Source organism: Ailuropoda melanoleuca, chromosome 6 (assembly GCF_002007445.2).
Source record: "Ailuropoda melanoleuca isolate Jingjing chromosome 6, ASM200744v2, whole genome shotgun sequence".
Lineage (NCBI taxonomy): Eukaryota > Metazoa > Chordata > Mammalia > Carnivora > Ursidae > Ailuropoda > Ailuropoda melanoleuca.
The window spans coordinates 18744772-18767167 of NC_048223.1; the positions used below are offsets into that span (position 1 = coordinate 18744772).

Below are 22396 nucleotides of genomic sequence, written 5' to 3' on the forward strand. Positions count from 1 at the left end.
CCCCCTATTTTTTTCCTTGCTTTCTATACCTCCCTGTGTCAAGCTTCCCTGTAAAGGGGGACTCACACCTGTAGGTGCCCCCCTCCCCCCCCTCCGGCAGCCAAGTGTCACTCCTAGCCCACACTCCCTGATCCACCCCAGACTCAAGCTCATCCATTCACACCTGTTCTAGGTTTTCGACTCCAGCTCATTTGTACGGCGCCTGGTTGGGCTGGCAAGGGCAAGGCAAAGGAACAGAAAAGGGGTACAGAGAACGGTGGTGGTGGAGGCCTAATTAAGGCAAAGGCTTCCGCAAAGAGCCCAGGAAGAGGCTGACCCACATTACTGGTAGGGCCCAACCACAGCCTACAGACCTTCTAAGGTGGCATGATTAGACCAAGTGTGATGAGCCATGTCACTGAAAATAAGTCTATCTAGATATTGGGGATATAACCGGGCCCCCAATATGCCCGATGTGTGTTGCCCAGAGCCACAGTTCTGACTGTCCTGCAAGCCAGGCTATGCCCTCTGGCCCTCGATGAGCAGGGAGGGCTCACTAGCCAAGGCCTCTGAGCCAAGAAGGAGCTGTCTGCAGACCCCAGCCCACTGGCTACAAACCCACTGGCCAGCAAGAAACTGCTCCCTAAACCCACCTCTAATTCCTCTTCCTTCTGCTGTGCCCAGCAACCGCCTTGCAAACATTCATTCCCATTGACGCAGCCTCTCATCCTCGAATCCAACCTTCCCTCTTGTGTCCTCTACTGTCCCCCTCTGCAGTGACTGGTCAGCCCCCAGGGCTGGGCTTTCAAGGAAGACAGCCTGGAGGAGGTGAAGGAGAGAAAGGACCCAGACTTGGAGTGTGTTGGAGGAGGGGCATCACTCCATACGGGGAGCAGTACACGCAGAGGCAGAGGGGCAAGAATGCGTGCGTCCATCTCAGAAACAGCGAGTAGGTTCCTAGAACGGCTGTCAGGAGATGAGGGTAAGAATGGATAAAAGGGAGCCAGTCTGACAAGCACTGGCTTTTCCAATGGATAACCATTTAAGGTTTTAGGGTGTGCTGGGGAAGTGGTGTATCCACTAGGGACAGCTGGGTTTCACCACTGAGATGCAGAGAACTCAGGTAAGAAGGCAGTTTTTGGCTGCCAGGGGGAATTCATTGCCCATGGCCTAACCTGGTGGTTTTCAGTGTGGTCCCCATAGCAGCAACACCAAGCAGAAGCATTCCCTGAGAACTTGCTAGAAATGCAAAATCTTGGGCCCCACCCCCAAATTTCAGAATGACAAATTCTAGGGGTAGGGGCTCAGCCACCTGTGTCCTTGTAAGCCCACCAGGTGATTCTGGTGTTGCTAAAGTTTGAGAACAACTGTTCACTCCAGGGCTTCCTACACCATGTCACACAATCGCTCAGCACTCTGGAGAAAGAAACCAGACATCGCAGACCTAGAGGCAACCTGCAGGAGATTCAAAAAGTCCCAAGGCTGAGGGGAAACAAAATCTTAGCACGTGTGACCCACCTGAAGGTAACCAGTTGGTGTGCCCACATAACACCAACCACCTAGCACTTTACAAATGCCCACTCGTTCTCAACCACAGCTGTGCGTGGGCATCACCTGTAGTTTCAAATGATACTGACACCTGGGTCTCTTCCCCAAGATGGACTGAATTGGTCTGGGGCGTAGGGTGGGCATGGGAATTTTTTAAGCAAAGTCTGAGAATCAATCATTGTGTCCACTGGTACTACTTTTGTCTTAATGAGTATGGCCTGTCCTTCCAAATATATCATAAGCTACTTCAAGGAAATAAATTATGAGTAGGTCATAATATATAGTGAGGTATGTAAGGATTTATTCACTTTATTTTATGCTTGAAAAATCATTCCTTTCTTATTCTGCCATCACGACACAGATAAAAGAAATCTGCACTCCCCCTGGTCTTTGAAGGCTCTCTAAATGTGGACTCCAGCATCCCCTGGGAACTTGTTACAAATGCAGGTTCCCTGGCCTTGCCCCAGACCTAATGAATCAGCAACTCTGGGGCCTGAGATTCTGGGATGTGAAGGCCCTCTAGGTGATTCTGATTCACCCTCAAGTTGGAGAACTATGACTTTAAGGTAATGATATGTCCTAAAGGCTCTCAGTCTTTCTCTGAAGGTTAACATTATTTTTGGATAATATCTTAGACCTTACTTATCACCTCCCTTTATGACCCGTGAAATCTGACAGGCTAACAGTGCCAGGATTTATCACTAGCCATTAGGCACCCAATAGCCCCCAAACACTTGAATCTGTTAATTTTTAGGCCTTAATGTAAATTATGATCCACCCCTTAGTCTTTTTCCTTGTTGTGGAAGAAGATTAAAAGGAAAACTTAAATAGACAAAGATTATTAGCTGCTTCTGTAGTTGCAGAGAGGGTTAAGGTTACCCAGACTGGAAGTTAAATAAAAACTGGACCCTAAAACGACTCAATGCACAATCTGCATGTTTTGAATACTGAATGTCATCCTGTGATATTATCATGACCACCCCAAATTTATATACAGAGCTGAAGGCTAAAATGCTGGCAGCCAAAATCCAAGTATGAGCCTGGTCAGCACAATGTTGAAGAAACAATCCGAAAGGTCAGCTCTTAAAGACCTTTTGGACAGGAAAACCACAAAGATGGGAATTTTTAAAATGTGGCAATGTGAACTAATCCTAGAAATTGTAATGCGTGTCATGGGAATGCTTTATTAGCAAGAATTTAAGAGGAGAAACAGAAGATGAGCCCGAAGAAGATAGGCAATGGAGCAGGAAGAACTTGTCGACTTATTCATATTGAAGCCCTTTAATTTCGCTTCAAACCAGCCAGAGTGTGGGAGATTCGGGACCTTTGAGATGGGGGCTCCGCTGTGCTCCAAACACCCAGCACGCTGCTGGCCTACAGCAAGTGGCTTTTACAACCTCTTGAAACTCAAGATCTCAATTTATTCCTCTATACTGTGTAGGTAACTATCTAGCTTCCGAGATTGTTGTTAGTTTTAAAACTGACGAATACAACACAAGGAGCTGAATAAGTAGTAGGTCTCATTACGACACGTAAAAAATGAAACTACTAACTCTCACGCATCGTTGTTGGAAATGTTCGCTGGTGCAACTATTCTGGAAAATGGCAGTTCCCTATAAAGGTAAACATACATTTACCAAACAATCTAGCAATTCCACTCCTACTTATTTACCCAACTGAGATGAAAATATACGTCCACACAAGACTTGTTCATAGCAGCTTTTTTGGTAACAGCCCCAAACTGGAAACAGCCCAAATGTTCAATTGGAGAATGATTTAAACCTATCATGGCACATCTAAACAATGGAATATTATTCAGAAGCAAAAGGGAATGGGCTCTCGTACATACGACAGCACAGATGAATTACAAAAGCATTATACTGAGTTAAATCAGACACAAAAGACTATACACTGTATGATCCCATTCCTGTTATTCTAAAAGAAGCAAAACTAATTTATGGTGGCAGAACACAGATCAGCAGTTGTCTGGAGCATGGGCTAAGGAAAGGCTTGCAGGAATTTTCTGGGGTGATAGGAAAGTTCTCTAGAGTATAGTGACGGTTACATGGGCATTTATCGAAACTCATTAAACCATACAGTTAATATGGGTGTATTTCACTGCTCATAAGTTATACCTTAATACAGGTACGTAAACAAATGCACTGAGACACCATTCAGTAGGTCTGACAGGTTGGCACTGGGCTCTCTTTCATGTGCAATAGAAAAATCCTGTGTGAACTGGGTGCTGGTACCGCTTACTACTTACTACCCATCAAGGCAATTTCCTCTTCTGAAACAAAAAAGAAGAAAAAAATACTGCCTCCTGTCTGACTCCCAGGGCTACTTGGATGTTGGAGTGAATGTGTCATTTGAAAATACTTTAACGTGAATCTGAGCATCCAACGGGCAGGTGCCCAGCCCACCACCCACTCCTCCAGCCCCCACTCTCCCTTACCTGCCGGTCAGTCCCCAGGACCACCTCCTAATCTCTCTTGACCCCCCACCCTCTCCTCTTGTCCCCACTGCCACTCCCTCAGCAGAGGCCATTTCCACCCCTTCCTGATGACTGCAACCAAATGGTTTCTCCTTCCCCAGTTTTATCCCTTCTATTCTCCTTCATTGTAAACCCAGAGCTGGTTTTCCAGAATGTGAATTTGATCATGTCACTCACCCTCTTTCCACCTTAAAAACCTTCATCGTTCTTGAGAAAGCTAGACTCCTCAGTTCAAGACCAGATCTTTAGTCATCTGGCCTCCACTTAACTTCTCCCAGAGATCACACCCCAAACAAACTGAACTGCCTACAGCTTCCCATATGTGCAATGTTATCTCCAGGTTCCAACCCTCCCATAGGTTGTCCTGAAAACAGCATCACCCCCTCTACCCTCAATCTTCTGCCTGGCTAACTCCAAATACACCTACAAATCTCAAATCTTCCTCAACACACACACTCTTCCAACAAGACAGGGGGCTACCATGTCCCCTCTATCGCCATCACACTAGCATCAAGTCCTACAACCTCCTGGTTCTTCATTTGTAAGAGATTTGAACCAATGTACACTAGTGGATTAGGCCGATGCTATGGACTGAATGTGTCCCTTCAAAAGTCCAACCCCAGTGTGACTATCTGGAGTAAGTAATTAAGGTTAAATGAGGTCATAAGAGTGGGGTTTTAATCTGATAGGATTAATGTCCTTATAGAAGAAACATGACAGGGATGCCTGGGTAGCTCAGTTGGTTAAGCGTCCACCTCCAGCTCAGGTCATGATCCCAGGGTCCTGGGATCGAGCCCCACGTCAGGCTCTCTGCTCAGCAGGGAGCCTGCTTCTACCTCTCTCTCTGCCTGCCACTCTGCCCACTTATACATTCTCTCTCCCTTCGTGTCAAATAAAATAAATAAAATCTGAAAAAAATCTTAAAAAAAGAGACATGAGAGAGCTCACTCTCTGTCCCTCTCTCTCAGCCATGTGAGGACACAGCAAGAAGGCAACCATCTGTAAGCCGGGAAGAGGGCTCTCCCCAGGACCTCTGATCTTGGTCTTTCAGCCTCCAGAATGGTGAGAAAATAAATGTCTGGGGTTTAAGCTGCCCAGTCTGGAGTATTTTGTTATAGCAGCAGAGCTAACTAAGGCAACTGGGAACACCTCCTGTGTGGTTCACCCATATGTCCTCAGGACACAACATCTGGCCTCTGGTCAACATTCAGTAAGTATCTGTGGAATCAATGACTTGTCATCTTACGGTCCCTACTGGACCCATGGGCAAACTTTCATAATAAAAATGGCCCACTATTCTGAATCAGAGATGCAGATTCAGACCTGGAACCAAGTTATCCTCCCTTAAAAAGAGACTAGAGCAGCACGACCCCATAGAACTTACCATGATGTTGGACATGGTTTCTACCTGCACTGTCCAATATGGCAGCCACCAGCCACATGTGGCTGTTAAGCACCTAAAATGTGGCTAGTGTGACAGAGGAGTTGAATTTTTAATTTTAGTTAATTTTAATTATTACATTTAAACAGCCACATGGCTGGGGCTTCTGCACAGGACAGCATAGGACTAGATGTTTTGAGCAAAATCAAGCCGCAGGCACTAATCTCATTATGCAGGTCACTCCCTGTGCCAACTGTCCCCGACACCAAACATGTATACAACACAACTGATTCTCATGGAGCTGACTCAGGTAGCTTTCAAGTGCTATTAGAGGGGCCTGGTGCGGAGAAGCTGGCAAAACATACGTACAAAAGGGATAATGAGGCATGATTTTGCAGAGATTGTGGTGCTTGATGGGCCTCTATCTGTGATGAAACAGCAAAGGGCAGGTTCATCCCCTGGTGACCAGACTTAACTGAAAATTTAAGACCCGATCAAATCACTTAAAATGGAGGGTTTTGGCAGCGTATGTGCTTCACTTCGAGAATCCTGCTGCTTTTCACCTCAGTCAGCCCAACAAGTGAGGTTGCGTGTTCCAGTATCATCCACAGTAGCACTGAGCTCTAAGAAAGGGACAAACAGAACGGTGTAAATTCTGATTTTGACTCTTGTAAAAGTGCACATTCCCCTTCCTGCCTAAGCCACCGGATGGAGGGGCCCACACCCTTCCCCCAACTCTTAATTGGTTAGTCAGATGAGCATCTTCTCCATGCGAAAGAAGCCTATCAAATGCTACTTCAAAATCTTCTCTGGCCAGAGCCCTATGGAAGGAGAATCGTCTTATGCCCCTCTATGCTAATACAAGTTTTCTAACAAGAACATTCTATCTGGTGGTAATGCCTATTTGTCTAGCACCTTGCTGTTTATGAGGCACAAGAGCTCAGGGGCCCAAGAGATCAAAGTTCAAACGCCACCCCAGTCACTTCCGAGCATTGCATCTTCAGAAAAGTTACTTAACCTCTCTGAGTGTTGGTTACCCATCTGCAGAAAAAGACTGCATGTACCCATATACCTCTCTGGGTTTCTGTGAGAACAGACGATATAAGGAGCCTCTCGTAATAGCCCAAACAGAAACGACCCAAATGTCCATCAACACGTGAATGGATAAACAAACTGTGGTACGCCCACACAAGAGAATACTACTCAGCCATAAAATAACGATGAACTACTACACACAAAACAACACAAACGGGGCATCTGGCGACTCAGTAGGTTAAGCATCTGCCGTCGGCTCAGGTCATGGAACCAGAGTCCCGTGATAGAGTCTCGCATCGGGCTCCCGGCTCAGCGACAAGTCTGCTTCTCCTTCTCCCTCTGCCCCTCTGTCCCACTCATGCTCTCACACACTCTCTCTCAAATAAATAAATAAAAATCTTAAAAAAAATTAAAACAACACAAATGAATCTCAAAATAACTAAGCTGAGTGGAAAAAGCCAGGCCAAAAAGAGTATTACCACATGAGTCCGTTTATAGAAAATCCTAGAAAATAAAATCAGTAATGGAAAGCATATCATTGGTTGTCTGGGGACAGAGGGCTGGAAAAAAGGAGTGATTACAAAGGAGCATGAAGAAATTTTGTGGAAGATGGAAATATTTTGCATCTTAATGCGGTCATGGTTTCATGGGTTTGAACATTTTAATATGTGCAGTATGATGTGCTCCAATTATATTTCCATGAAGTTGAAAAAGTTGGGAAGATACAATGTGCCATCACAGGACTGAGCACATAGTAGGCTCTCAACAAATGCTGGCTCCACTCTGGAGCCATAACAATGATCCCTTTAGAACTTCTAGAAAAGAATTCGACAGGCTGCCAGGGAAGCGAGTCAGCATATGTAACACTTACTTTGGTGTACTGAACCCAGTTACCTAGGACACGCTCTTCTCAGCTAAAAAGTGTGAACAAGAAAGACGCACAGAAAGATAAGCAAGGCTTGATCTTTGCCCTGGAGGAAACACAAATACGTTTAATGTATGATGTAATAAAAGTGTCATAAGGATGGTACTGACAAACGGCAGGCATGCAGCAGAGAGTAATGGCGATGGGATGGATGTCGGGAAGGAACCGTTTCCGGTGGGTGAGACTCTGGCAAGCAGTGAGGGGTGGAGCGGGCCCCGTGCTGAAGGAGTGGAAGCTGGGATGGGGGTGGGGGGCACCGCCCACTGTCCTCCAAGGTAGGGGAGGGTCCACAGAGGACAAGGCTGAGCTGGGGAAGGCCCTGAGCATCAGGTGGACTCCACTGCATCAAGGGAACCAGCCAAAGGGCTTGGCACGATCAGATTTGTGCTCTACACAAGTAGGTCCTCGCCAGAGGGCCATCTGGCAGTTTATCAGGAGGCCTGACATTCATATCTTTCAACTCAGTAATTCCTGAGGAAATAATCAAAAATGCACACAAAGATTTATGGACAGCGCTGCTTATCACAGCATTATTTATAATAGCCCAAAGCCCGAAATAACTTAAATGTCCAATAAAAGAAGACCGTTAAATAAATTATGGTATGCTGAGTGATTAAATCATATATAGCCATTAAATCATATTTTGAGAACATATGGAATGACAGGGTACTGCCTCGCTACACAATGTAAGCCGCAAAAAAGCAAGACACAAAAATATACATTAAGTATTCATTCGACAAATATTTATTGATTATCTACTATGTGCCAGGCACTTCTAAGTATTGAGGGTATAGTGGAGAGTAAAACAGACACAGTCCTGCACTCATTAGAGGGATTCTACCTTCTAAGAAAAGAAGGCAGACCACTAATAAAAGCAACAAATAACAATAAGCAGAATGCACAGCATGTTCGATGAAACATTATGGAGAAAATCAAGGGGGCAAAGGGATGGGGAGTCGGGGGCTCGGTAGAAATTTTAAGCAGGTGGTCAGGAAAGGTTTCACAGAGGAGGGGAGGTGGCTTAAGGGTTTGAGCCAAGGGTATATCTGGGAGGACTTCCAGTCAGAGGAAACAAGTAGTGCAAAGGCCCTGAGGGGGCCTGGAGGGTTTAAGAAACAATGGCAGCCCACACAGAGCAAACATCCAGAGGAGGAGGATGGAGAGTAGCTGGTGCCAATCGGGGTGAGGGGAGACACAGGCTTTGAGCAGAAGAGTGCCAGGATCTTGAGGCGCACGAGGGTAGAAGCAAGGAGATTTGTCCGGCATTTTCCTAACTTTTTTACAATGCAGGTATGTTCATTTCATAATCAGAAAACAAAAGGTAATTCAATCAAAGAAAGCACAGTGCAGCAAAACAGTGTGGGTGCTCCGACCGGAGCACAGGGCAGCAGACAAACAAATCAGGAGGCGAGGGAGATAATAACTCAGGTGTCAGTGACGGAGCAGTGCATACACAGAGGAGGGCACAGGCTCGTGGAGGTCTCTGCTAGCAAAACCGACTCTTCTTAATGATAAAGGAAATATAACCGTGATGCAAAAAAAATATATGTGTGTATATATATATATTTGTGAATGAGAGGAAAAGAATCCTCCCATATTCTCAGCTTCCTAAAAATCAATACTGAACATGCGGGCATATTTCCTTGTGCTCTTTTTTCTTACACATGGTTTGGTTTTCTCCTTCATCATTCTACAAGGCCTAGACCGTTGTAGGCACTGAAATGTTCACCAAACAAACAATGGATGACCAAATGTTCCTAATAATTTTGTGTAGAGATTTGCTCACATTACATGAGCTACGTTACAAGCATTTTCCGAAACGGTTTCAATAGGCTTGGGTGACACCATGGAAATCGGGGGCAAGGAGAAGGCATGGTCACAGATGACTAAGGTGTCAAGCCTCCTTAAGAGGACAGTGGTGACATTATTCACCAAGGGCACCAGCCAGAAGCCAACCTGATGAGGAAGACGCAGGGCTCAGTGTGAGGGATGTGCAGGGGTACAGAGAATGTCCCTGAAGAGACACCCAGCTGGCCATGTCTCCCAGGGCTCAAGAAGCAGTGGGAGGCTCGGTGCAAAGGTGGTCACAGCAGGAACAGGAGTGGACGTAACACTAGCTGCCCCACTACGTGCCAGCATTGTGCTAAGAGCTCCTCAGACCCTTCCTCCTCTGGTCTCCACAGCTGCCCTGCGAGGCAGGTATTGACATGCTCATTTGACAGAAACCCAGCCACACCACAGCAGAGCCGGACTCAAACCCCCAAATCTGAGCGCTTTTCCCATAAACTCTCTTCTCTGTTAATAGGAGCTTAAAATAGACCCAGCAGCCCAGGGAGAAAGTGGCAAGACGCCTGAGTTAGTTAGCGTCCCTGTTTGTGTGCAACTTCTAGGGACTGCCCCCTACACCAAAAGAATGATCTTTCCTCTTCTGAAGCCATATTTTTATATTTTCTTACTTATGATTATAGTCTGTTGCGGTTTTGTTGTTTTGTCGTTCTGTTTTGTTTTCATGTGTGTGAGTCTTCTCTCGAACTAGGTTAGAGGCCCCAGGAAACCAGGACACCCTGCACGATTTCCCCACAGCAATAACCCAGCACTGCGCACACAGTCAGCGCTCAAGCAAACGCTCCGGGTGAACACGCTGTCGCTTGTTGGTCACCCCAGGGCCCTGCGACACTGCTAGTGAGGTGACGTGGACACCCTGGAGCTCGGATGCGGCAAAGCCAAGCCCCGGTGGGCAAGCACCCTCGAAAGACGCCAGACAACAGGCAGGTCGATTTGGGTGGAGAGGCACGTTACGAGGAGATAAGGCAAACTTTCCTTTTGCACAGGGCTCGCTACAATACACCGCCTGCAAACTAGTTGGCCCATGGGCTAAACGCAGCCCACCCGCGTGTCTGTACTAGTTGACTCACACCTAGTTTTAACTTCTTACAATTTAAACTTAATTGCTATCTTTTAAAAAGTGAAAAGTTCCACATAAAAATCTGGATTTCTGCAAGCAGTACCTTTTCAAAGGCCCATCTTTTCCAGTTCCCCACAGCAACCCCCACACCGCCCTGCTCTGCCACCAGCCCTGCCCGGGGGTGGGGTGGTGGGGTGGGGTGGGAGGGGACCTCAGTCTAGGGGCTGGGTCTGAGCTCACGGGCCACCAGGAGCTTGGGCCATCCATACTCACCAGCACTCAGGGTCGTGAACTCCAGGAAGCGATATTCGTAGGACACATCTATCTTGGTTTCCACCTGAGGCCTCTTTAAAGTCGAATAGATATTTCCAGGCCGTTTGTCATCATGTTTCTCTAACTTGTTCAATCCGCAACCCATTTCAGCAGCTGCCAGCAGAAACCAAAACAAGGACAAGGAGAGTGATTTTTTTCCTGAGATTTTGTTTTTAAACAAAAGTATAAAAGTATAAAAAACCGCGTGTTTCCCTGACGACTACATGAAGGACCTCAGCCTTTATGAAACCCAGTATATTTCAGTGTCTGACCTGAACACGGAGGAATCATGCTCAGGACCCAGGCTGGCTTCTCCTGTGCAGACACCATTACCAGATATCCCACACTTCTATAATGACACCAAAAGCATACCTGTCTCCTATCTTTTTTCCCCTATCTGAGGAAAATAATACCTCAGAGCACCTCAGTTCCACTCTAATCTGTAGCCATGATTAAAAAAAATTAGATCTTAAAAGCAATGTGGTACATTACGGTGTCAGCCCATCTGAAAAGAAAAAACAAAACGAGACATGTCACTTTTGCTGTGGTTGCTAAGAGAGAATAATAAGTTGTTGGTACAATTTCGTAACTCCAACAGTAATTATTTAGATGTGAATTTATATTCATAAAACATCTCTAAAAGTAGATGGTGGTATTTTTACGGGCCTCATCGAAAAGTCCCCCTTTTATTCTTTTTGAGACCAGACCACAGGAAATAATAGTATGCTTCCACGCTCTTAGAGAGTCATTTTAGACCAAAATGAAGACTGGCTGAACACTAATAGCAGGGCCAGAGAAATTGGAAGCAGAAATCCACATGTATTAGAGCGAAGATCTGTGGCGACAGTTTGAAAGAAAAATGGAGAAATGTTAGGATAATGCGCACATTAGGGTGGGCTCAGCTCCCAGCCTTTCGAGGGATTAAAAACATTGAAGGTTCTCTGTTTATTTAGGCAGAATGAACGTTCGTGAAATGACTTTTTATCCACTCCCCAGACTTCAGCAGAAGATATTTTCCTTTTGTGCACAGAGCATGACCAATACTTCCCCCTTCTCTGGGGTACCAGAGCTGCCATCAGACCATATTTCACAAAAATATGAACTGGCCAAGAATATCACAAACAGAAACGTGGTGACCGCTTCCTTTTAGAGATAAGAATTTCCTTTTGCTTAATCCATTCACAAGGTACCCAGCTTCCTAAGGCAAACTGGCAAGCTCCAGAAAAACAAAAAAAGCAGTACGTTGTGGGGGGGGGGGAGTGGAAGAGGGCGGTGTCGTGACAACCAGGCTATCCTTTTCAGTAATTAAAAAAAGTCTGGAAGGATGGATGAGAACAGGAAGGCTTACTTATGCCTTAATAAGGGAACATTAGTGTCCAAAGGGCCGGGGCAGACATGATTTATGTGCAATCTGCATGAACTGATTACTTGTAAAATACTCTGTAGTTCTGCAGATAGAACGGCTGATATATACAGAAGCTGCATATCTAACTACTAAAAAGCAAGCCGAGTGGCATCTGCTGAGGCTAAGCAGAAGAGAAGCAGGCAGGAAGGCTCCCGTGTACTGGGGAACAGGTGACCTGGCAAGATGAACGCTGTTACCACCAGAACAGAACTGGAAATAACCCAGAGGCTCACCAAGTAAGTCACGAACACACCTACCTCCCTAAGAAAGACTAAGTGTTTGGGGCCCTCAAAAAGAGAAACCTCCCCCTCAAAAATCCTCCCCTTCTTGTTATCCTAGTAGGTAAATTCTAGCACCAGACATTCGTTCCTTTGAAATCACAATTTCTCTCTCTCAGGATCTCCTCTGAAACCACAAATATCTTTAAGGGAAGGGCAATGAACAAAGCTTATGGTAGGCACTAACACTGTAGTATGATTTAATATCTTCTATAAAGGACGGGTTCCCTGACAATTGAGAAAAAAGAGGAGAGGATTATCAGGATGAGCCAAAAGACTCAGAAAAAATTAAGGAGGTGGAAGGAGGTGGGGGATGGAGTGCCAAGAAACATGAGAAAAATTCTTCCAAATTACAACTTGGAGTTTAATGTTTGTCAGATTGTCCCAAACTTGAGGTCTCTGCCCAAGTTCACCCCGAAGGGTACTGTGCTTATCTCACAGGACGTGACAAGGTTCTAGGTAAATCATGCATGTGATCTGACACGGAAAAGATAAACAGTACCAGCCAACAGCAAAGCTATACTATCAGAGACTCCTCAAGGTCTCAAACTTAGAGATTCATTTCTTTGGAATACGCACAACCCTGGTTAAGCAACTGCTTTTATAGCAGGACTCTCTCTCTGGGAAGGCAGACATATGAAGCAGTTGTGAGCCAATAAAACCTCAGCATGAATTTGTTCCTCTTACCCTTTTGTGTTGAAGGCCCTACCTTATTCACTCCCTGCATGCCTGTGTTCCTTTTAGTTCCTTCTTGCATTCTTCTACCAACCCCCACCCCTGTCAAAATAGTAAAGATTTCCATATCATTCTAAAAATACCTATTACAGTCCCTACTATGCTCAAACAAGAAAGATCTAGCTTACAAAAGGGGGGGAAATAAGATAGAACAGTGCCTAATATTGCTGTTTACTATGTGGGGTTCCCATGCTCATGCTAGAATCCCACAAGGAGCTTGGGGCAAGGGATGGGTATGGGCCTTTGAGGGCAGTGACAGGTGGTAGGCAGAGGGAAGAGTAGAGGCATGGCTTTGCCCGATGCAGGCATCTGGTGTACATTCCCTCAGACATTCAGGGAGTGTCTGTCTCAGTGGAAGCTCATCTCCCTCAGGAGTTAAGTTCTCCAGTAGGACAGAAGGTAAATGGTAAAGATAAAGGTTTTGAAATATGGCCCCCAAATCCTTTGACACTCCTGCCATTGAAAGAGGGGGTCTACGTCACCTCCCCTGAATCTGGGTTCCATGGTTACATGACCAGTACAATATGGTGGAATGACACAGTGCCAGCTTCTGGACCTGGGCCTTACGAAACTGGGAGCACCTACTTCTTAATCTTTGGGATGCCTGTTCGTGGATCCCAGCCACCATGCCATGAGGAAGCCCAAGCAGCCCCAAAGGGAGGCCCATGTGGAGAGGAATGAACAGCCAGCACCAACTTGCCAGCCATCTTGCCGGTGAGCCATCTTGGAAACTGAGCCTCAGCCTCAGTCAAGACATTGATACCATGTGAGGCAGAGACAAGCTGTTTCCACCAAACACTGCCAAAACTGCAAATCCCTAAGCAAAATACACCATTGTTTCTGTTTTAAGCCTCTAAGTTTTGGGGTGATTCATCATGCAATATGTAACTCATTCACAAGTTTGTTCAAAATAACCATGTCCTGCTGCCTCCTCAGGAGAACACCAGTCAAGACTGCCTGCATTTCCGGGCCCCGGTCTAGCCATTCACCCTCTGAAGGGCACTTGGGCTGTTTCCAGTTGATTATGAATAAAATGGCTATAAACATTCACACAGAGGTTTTTATGAGGGCATAAGTTTTCATTTCTCTAGGGTGGCACCTACGTGTGGGGTGGCTGGGTGGTGTCGTAAGCGCAGGGGTCCTGCTAATGAATGATGCTTCTCTTTCCACATTTAGGGTGGCCAGATGCTGACCGCAGGAGAGGCATGGCAGAGGGTGAGACCCTGCGAGAGATGGACGGATTAGCAGCTCTACCTCCTGCCCCCTCTGGAGCGTCAGCTCCCTGGGTAGAATCATGAGACCGGTGCTATTCATGGCTAATTCTCCTTTCGTTGTTGTCTGTTCCTGTAAAGGACATATGCTAAAAATCACTTGTGTGTGATGAGATTCTCCCGGTGCTTTATCTATAGTCTATGCAACCCCCACAGCTCTGCCCTTCCAGATTCCTACAGTCACCCCACATTGACACCTAGCGTAAATCAAGTTACTCATTTTATGTGTGAGTGAATCCCTGGATCAGCTTTGATTATCTGACAGTCATACAGGAGGATTTTTTCCTTTGTTTCTACCATGGTCTTCCCAGAATACATCCCTGCACCCATGTGTATGCGTCTCTCTAGCATCAAGGGACCAAGAAAAACCTTCCAAGAGTTCTTCAAAGGTAAAGCAAAAAGAGGAGGTCGTTCCCCATTCCTGTGGCGAGACAGTGGGAAAAAAGCCAAAATAAACACACAGCTCTCTAGCAGAAATCAGCTAAAAGTAATTAGGAACTGGATGCTGATTACGGGGGAAAAGAAGGTAATCACCGGGAGGCTGAGACCCTGGCTGCAAGGAGAGGATGTTAGAGATTGCAAATGACCAGAAAGCAGAGAGCCCTCAGATGGTGAGCTTCTGTAAAATCAGTTCTTTCCAAATTAAACCTAGTGTGAGGTGTGTCTTTGAGACACGGTGTCCCGGCGTCATGCAGGAACGGTCAGCTCCACGAGAGAAGGAACTTTTCCAAATTCATGCATACGTGCATGCATTCATTCAGCACACATTTATTAAGGCCTGCTTTAAATCAGGCCCTCGATTAGGAAAGATAAAAATGGGAAGAACAGGCCCTGCTCTCAAGGAGATCGGAGGTGAGAGGAGGAGAAAGACAGTGAACAGATCTATGTGGTGCAGTGGGGCAGGCTGTTCTGGAAGTCTGGGCAGAGCGCGGGACATCCAGGGAAAATCCCTGTGATAGAAAACAGACCCGGTTCCAGAAGAAGCTGACCAGCAATGGGGCATGGTATCCTGTGTCATTTTCAATGTTGAAATCTTTACATTTTTATTTTAAAGTATTTCTGGTTTGTTTCTGAAATGCTTCCCAGGATGCTTAAGAGACACTGGAAAACTGTTTCAGAAAGTATCACCTCCTTAAAAGATTATTTTTCAGCATGCATTTCGAAAACTTCAGTTTAAAGGTTCATTTTTACTATCAACTAGCGTACATGCATTTAAATAATGGGAGCAATAAATGTAGTTATATTTCCAAATACAAATTAGTTTCATTAAGAGTGAGTCCTCATTTACCACACTTGCTGCTAATCTGTGGCAGACTGTAAAGCTAATTTTAACAATTGCCAACAGCTCATGACAGGCAACCAGAGATGGGGCAATTATATGCAATGATGCTGGATCAGCTGGCAAACTCATTTTTTATTTCTGCATTCAAATCCCATATTTGAAGCCTCAAGCGTGTTTATTACATCACTCAGTCACCCAAAGTAAGAACTGATGGTCCAAATTAAGACATTTTTACATGATAGGAACATCTCTCTCAACCCAGAAATGTAAATGAAAACTTGAAAATTCAAATGATATCAAATCTTGATATTCTTCAAACATAGTCTAAGACAGAAACTCAAGGGTAACTAAAATTTACCCATCGAGGGACTGGGTGAAATAGGTGAGCGGGATTAAGAGGTACAAACTCCCAGTTATAAGGTAGGAAAGGCACAGAGATGAAAAGTACAGTCCAGAATACGGTCCCTAACATTGTAATAACATTGCATGGTGGTACTACACTTACTGTGGGGAGCACTGAGTAATGTCTAGAATTGTCGAATCACCAGAAACTACTATAACACTCTACATCAACTATACTCGATAAGAAAAATTTACCTGTTCAAAGCATTCCTGATTCAATGCCAAGAATAAAGAACAATCTATATGAAACAGCATTATTTATATGGTGCTACTCCTTCTAAGTGAGTGTGTATATAATATATACTATATAAATTTACAGTAATATACTACATATGTATTTTATATGTGTGTATATATATATACACATATATATGTATATATATACATATATACACACACATTCTCTTTGTATCTGGCAAGACATAGACCATAATGTTCCCAGACATTTCCTCCAGGTCATGAGATGATGGGTGACACTCTCTTTATGGTTTTCTAGATTTTTCAAATTTTCTGAGCTGCACATACATTATTTTCTTCATTGAAAACAATAAGAGGTATGATAGACAGCCTCCAAGATGACCCTCAGTCATCCCCACAGCATTCACGGGTGGTCCTAACCCACAGTGAATAGGGCTGACCCGCGGGGCCAGGAGGGTGCTGCAGAAATGATAAGCGTGATTTCCAAGGCTGGGTTACAGCAGCATTGTGGATTCGACCTTGCTTTCTCCTGGATCCCTCACTCTGGGGACAGCCAGCTGCCATAGTATGAGGACACTCTATTAACCCTGTGGAGAAGTCCCAGGACAGGGAATGGAGGCCTCCACCCAACACCCAACACTGTTGGCTAGCTCGACACCCATGTAGAAGCAGATCCGTCAGCCCCAGAATGGCCCCCAGCCCATCCAGCATCTTGACCACAACCTCTTGAGGCACCCCATGTCAGAGCCACCCAGCTAAGCTGCCTCTGGATTTCTAACCCACAGAAACCCTGTGAGATAATAAATGTTTATTGTCGCTTCTGGCTGCCAAGATCGGGAGTAATTTGTTACAGACCAAAAGATAAGGAACACAAGGGGTATTTACATTACCAAAAGAAAACACTTGCTTACTATCCCCTGACCCCCACATCTCAGTCGGGGTCTGATCCAGACCACCTCCCTGCCTTCCCACAGACCCCATCACAAACACCCTTAACTACACCCGGCTCCCTTTCCGAAGAAGCTGCTGCTCCAAGTGTGGTCCTCGGACCAGCAGCACCAGACTTCCCGGGAGCCTGTGAGAAATCCGGAATCCCAGGCCCTCCCAGGCCCGCTGAACGAGAATCTACATTTTAATGACAAGTGATTCACTGAAGTTTGAACAACGGCAAAGTTTGAGAAACCCTGGGTCGTGGCAGTGGTCCTCAACCTTGGTTGCATACTGGAATCATCTGGAAAGCTATCTAAAGGTCCTGACGCCCAGGCATTTGGGGGTGAGGCCTTATCATCAGTATTTTGATACTGATTCTAACTGGCATCCAGGAGTGAAAAATCAACAATTTAGGAGCAAGCTGTTTTCCCCACTCTGAACCCTCTCCAGTCTTGGATCTTGCTTAAGTCTCCTAGCCAGGGCTAAGAACCCCAGTCTAGAACATGGCTCTGCTGACCCCCTTGATTCCACACCCCCATCTCTTGAGCCTCTGTACTTGAGGCCCTCTTCCCACCTGCATGCTGTCCTCCCAAGCACGGATGCACCCCAAAATTTCTATTCCCAGGCCTCCTTCTGTCTCTCTTAAAATCATTTTCAGTATAGGGGCACCTGAGTGGCTCAGTTGGTTGAGCATCTGCTTCTTGGTTTCAGGTCAGGTCATGATCTTGGGTCAGGAAACTGGGCCCCGAGTCAGGCTCTGTGCTGAGCATGGAAACTGCTGGAGAGTCTCTCTCTGCCTCACTGCTTCCCACCCCTCCATTCATGCTCACGCTTTCTCTCTCTCACTCTCTCTCTAAAATAAGTCAATAAAATCTTAAAAAAAAAATCATTTTCAGTATAAACCACTTCGGACACGCAGATGAGGACAGAAAATGAGGCATCTAGGTACCCACCACCAAGATTTAACAAATGCTTACATTTTACTTTATTTGCTTCACAACTTATATTTTTGAAGAAATGAGACTTTGGATGCAGCCCCCGTGCCCTTCCTCTCTCCCCTCTTCTATCCTTGTTTTTACTCTTTCACAATCTCCCTGTGACACCCACGACAATACATGACAGAGGTTTGAGACTTTCCACTTCCTGGCACCTTTAGCGTCTCGGAACGTTGTCCACGGCACCGGAGGCTAAAAGCAATACTCACAGTTCCACTTATTAAGTAGTTCAGTCTAAACAACATAGTAATTATTTATGTCCAAACAACTTATTAGCCTTTTGAAAAAAATAGTACATAAAAATTGGAAGAATAAACCTTTTTCTTTCATTCCTGAGTCACCACAAGTACTAACGGGATGTGTGCATCTCTTGGGCACTGCACAACTTCTCAAACCTTGGAATCACGCTGGACACCACCACCTTCATTTCCTGTTCCACTAGGTTCTTAGCAACCACCCAAAAGGCAGCTGCACAGAGACATGACATCATCAAAAGGAAGGCGGTGCTAACATTGGTACTGGGAACTACCCCAAGATGGCAGGTCTTGTGCTGTCTAACATGTCAAGTACCACTGTGTTCCCCTCAGAAATGTAAAAAAAAAAAAAAAAAAAAAGCCCTTCCGTCCCGCCCTCATGAGTTTGCTGTGGTATCTTGAGGTGCCTTAGTAATGGAGTTTGGGAACCTCCGATATGTGGTATTGTTGAGTATGCTCAAAAAAGTTACATAAATGCTATTGTCTCCCCCATAGCCCTCATATCCCCTCTCATGGGCCCTGATTTACCTGTTCTGGGCAAAAACCTTCCAGTGTCCCTCCCAGCCTGATGAACTCCAGGTAAGCAGGCCCAAGGACCCGTATCAATATCTTCTCCTAGAAATTTCCTAAAATTCCTGATGAATATGCTCCAAACAGAACTCAACGCCTTGCCCATCAAGGCCTGTTCTTCCTCGTGTGTTCCTTGGTTCTGTGGATAGTACCACTGTCCTTGTAACATCCAGGCTCGAAACACCAGGCATCAGCCTGCTCCTGCCACTGTTCTCACCATGACAGCTGGCCTGGTGCTGGGTGCTGGTGGAGGCCTTTGCTTCCACCACTTCATTCTCCATGCCGACCCACTCTCTTAAGACCATCAAAGGCCTTCCCGCAACTGGCTTCCCCTGGCCTCTCACCCACTAATTCCTAGTACAGGCTAATGCCAGATTAACCATTCTGTGCCACACGAGTGGCTCAAAGAGCATAAGAAACATATGCTGCCCAGCTTGGAGTCCTTAGCTTCAACCTCCCCTCCAACCCCCTCCCTCCCCAGTCTCTGGCTGTTCCTCTTCATGTACCCTGGAGCCAGGCTGTAGGAAGCCACTGCTAACTTCTGTACACACTGAACACTCTCCAGATACCATTCCTTTACCTCCAGTGCGCCTCACACCTAACACTCCTTACCTTCCATCTTGACCCTCTGTATTAGGGCTGTCCAGAGAAACAGAACCAACAGGATAGTGTGTGGATAGATATCTATATAGAGAGAAGGCAGGGTAGATTTTTTTTAAGAAATTGACTCATGTGACTGTGGGAGCTGGCAAGTCAGAAATCTGCAGGGCAGGCCAGCAGGTCAGAGACCTAAGAAGTGTTGATGTTACAATCTTGAGTCCTAAGGCAGTCTGGAGGCAGGATTCCTCCTTCCTTGGGAGACCTTAGTGTTTTCTCTTAAGTCCTTCAACTGATTGGGCGAGGCCCACCCACATATGGAGAACAATCTGCTTTACTCGAAGTCTCCTGATTTAAATGTTAATCACATTAAAAAAGAAAAATAACCTACAGCAACACCTAGACCTGTATGAACAAAACCTGGGTACCATAGCCTAGCCAAGTTGACATAAAATCACCCATCACACTCTCCTTTATTAAGCACTTACTGCATGCAAAGCACTATTCTAAATGCTGAGGATACCAAAGTGATGCAAAAGACATTAAAAAAAAAAAAGCAACAACCCTGCCCTGAAGGCAGATAAATAGACAACACACAAATAAAAATAATAAAGGAAATTCAATTTTAAAGAAATAAAGAAAAGAAGGCAGGGAGAAGGGACAGCAAGCACAGGAAAAGATAAGGCAATATTTAAAAACGGGATGATCAGCGAAGGCCTCACCCAGAAGGTGATGTTAAAGAGACCATGGGATGAGGGGGATGGTGTACCAGGCAAGGTGGTGGCAAGTGCAAGGTTCTAGGACCCACCTGGGGAAAGGGGGGCGGCTGCAGGTGGCACATGAAATCAGAGAGGCATGGGGAGGCAGGTTGTGTGGGCTGTGCAGACAGTGGCAAGGACTCTGGCTTTACCCTGAGATGGGAGCCCCCTGAGGGTTTCAAGCCAAGGGCAGACATGATCACTCTGGCCATGACTGACCGTGGAAATGGGGAGACCAGATGATGATGGGGTATGAGCAATGATCAAGTTCTGGATCTATTTTAAATGTAGAAAATGAGATTTATTGGTAGTTTGGAAATAGAGTATGAGAAAAAAAGGGCATCCAAGACACAGCTAGGGTTTGTGACTTGAGCAACTGGAAGGCTGGAGTGGCCCCCTTCTGAGCTGGGGATGGCTACGGGAGGAAGATGGGAGCTTATTTTAGATGAGTTAACTCCACTGGGTGGGGGTGCGGGGTGGGCAGCTGCAGGGACTAGTCCTGAGCTCAAAGGAGAGTTCTGGAGCTTTCAGTGATGCTTCACCTGCTCATGTGACAGCCAGCTTCCCAAAGGTAGCAATCATGTCTTCTTCATCCCCAACAGCAGCTATCCCAATGCCCCGCCCCAACAGATGCATATTTATTTATTTATTTATTTATTTAGAGAGCGCTTGCGCACAAGCGGGGAGGGACAGAAGGAGAGGGAAAGTCTCAAGCAGACTTCACACTGAACATCAAGTCCAGTGCAGGGCTCGATCTCATGACCCTGAGATCATGACCTGAGCCTGAATCCAGAGTCGGATGCTCAACTGACTGAGCCACCCAGGTGCCCCCAGGTGCACAATAAATACCTACTAAGCCAACATCCTTCAGGACTAGGACAGACACTTATTATCCAGTAAAAGATGGAAATTCTGGAATATTTGGAATATCTGCCTGTCTTTCTCAGGTTCACCTTCTTAAAAGCATAGCACAGGGGTTGGGTGCACAAGTTCTGGAGCCAGACTGCCTAGGTTCAAATCCCAGTGTCTCTACTTCCTAACTGTGTGACCTCAAGGAAGCCACTCAACCTCAGGTTTCCCAATTATAATATGGGGACATCTCCAAAATTCACTGGCAGGGGGAGGATTAAATAAGTTAATACCAAACAGGGCTTAGAAGAGCTCTGACACATAGAAGAAGCAGTATAAATGTTAACTATTATTAGAAATACTACCAGCATTACTTGTCATCCACTGTAAAGATTCCTTTTGACCTGCCTATGGCCATAACTACACCACACGGCAAAGGGTGCTTATTCGGTGTCCCAAGACAGTGAAAAACGTCCAAAAGCCCTCCCTAAGTTACAGAAGTGTTTGAATGAACAATCTGATTTTTTGTACTTTATATTTCCAAAATTTGGTAATACATGATTTGGTCACATTCCATTAACCAGAGTCTGTGATTAACCAACTCTCTTCTTATCCAACTTTATGTATATTACAATATTACAATAATTTCTTCAAACTTAGGAATTTGGGAGCTATTCCATAAATCCTGAAGGATTCCTGGAAGTATTTCCTCAGGATGAAATACAAAGTAAGAAATTTCAAAACACACACACACACATTTGTGTACACATGAATGGAAGTTGATAATACTCTCCAAAAAATAAATGCTGACAATCAACAGGGTCTGCCTATAGAACAACAAAATGGGACACTATAGTTACAAAAGCCAAAGAAAGTTGTCACTGAAGTGCAGCCGCTTCCCGGTTGAAAAAATGTGGAAACATCCAATACAGTTTCACAAAGTCGCTTAAGAGTTGGCCTGGGCGCCTGGGTGACTCAGTTGGTTAAGCATCTGCCTTTGGCTCAGGTCATGATCCCAGCGTCCTGGGTTCAAGTCCCGCATCGGGCTCCTTATTCAACAGGGTGTCTGCTTCTCCCTCTGCCCCTCCCCCTGCTCGTTCTCCCCCTCTCTCTCTAAGAAATAAATAAAGTATTAAAAAAAAAAAAGAGTTGGTCAGTATCAAGCAAGCTAGGCAAAACATAGCTGACATGGACTTTGCACCACTGGCTAGTGTTGGTGCCCCATGACACCTGAGGGCTGGAGTCCCCTCTCCTTTGAACCACAGAAGAGGGGCAAGCTAGGGCACCATACCA

The 22396-nt window shown here is 45.6% G+C and overlaps 1 protein-coding gene across 1 annotated transcript in view; it reads right to left on the reverse strand.

The window, feature by feature from the left end:
- RFTN1 (raftlin, lipid raft linker 1) overlaps positions 1-22396 on the reverse strand; it is a 189454-nt gene that overhangs the window by 161418 nt on the left and 5640 nt on the right. Inside the window, exon 2 of the mRNA XM_034662021.1 lies at positions 10541-10693. Coding sequence (XP_034517912.1) covers positions 10541-10685 — 145 coding nt within the window. The 5' untranslated portion in view covers positions 10686-10693. The remainder of the gene's footprint in view (positions 1-10540; positions 10694-22396) is intronic.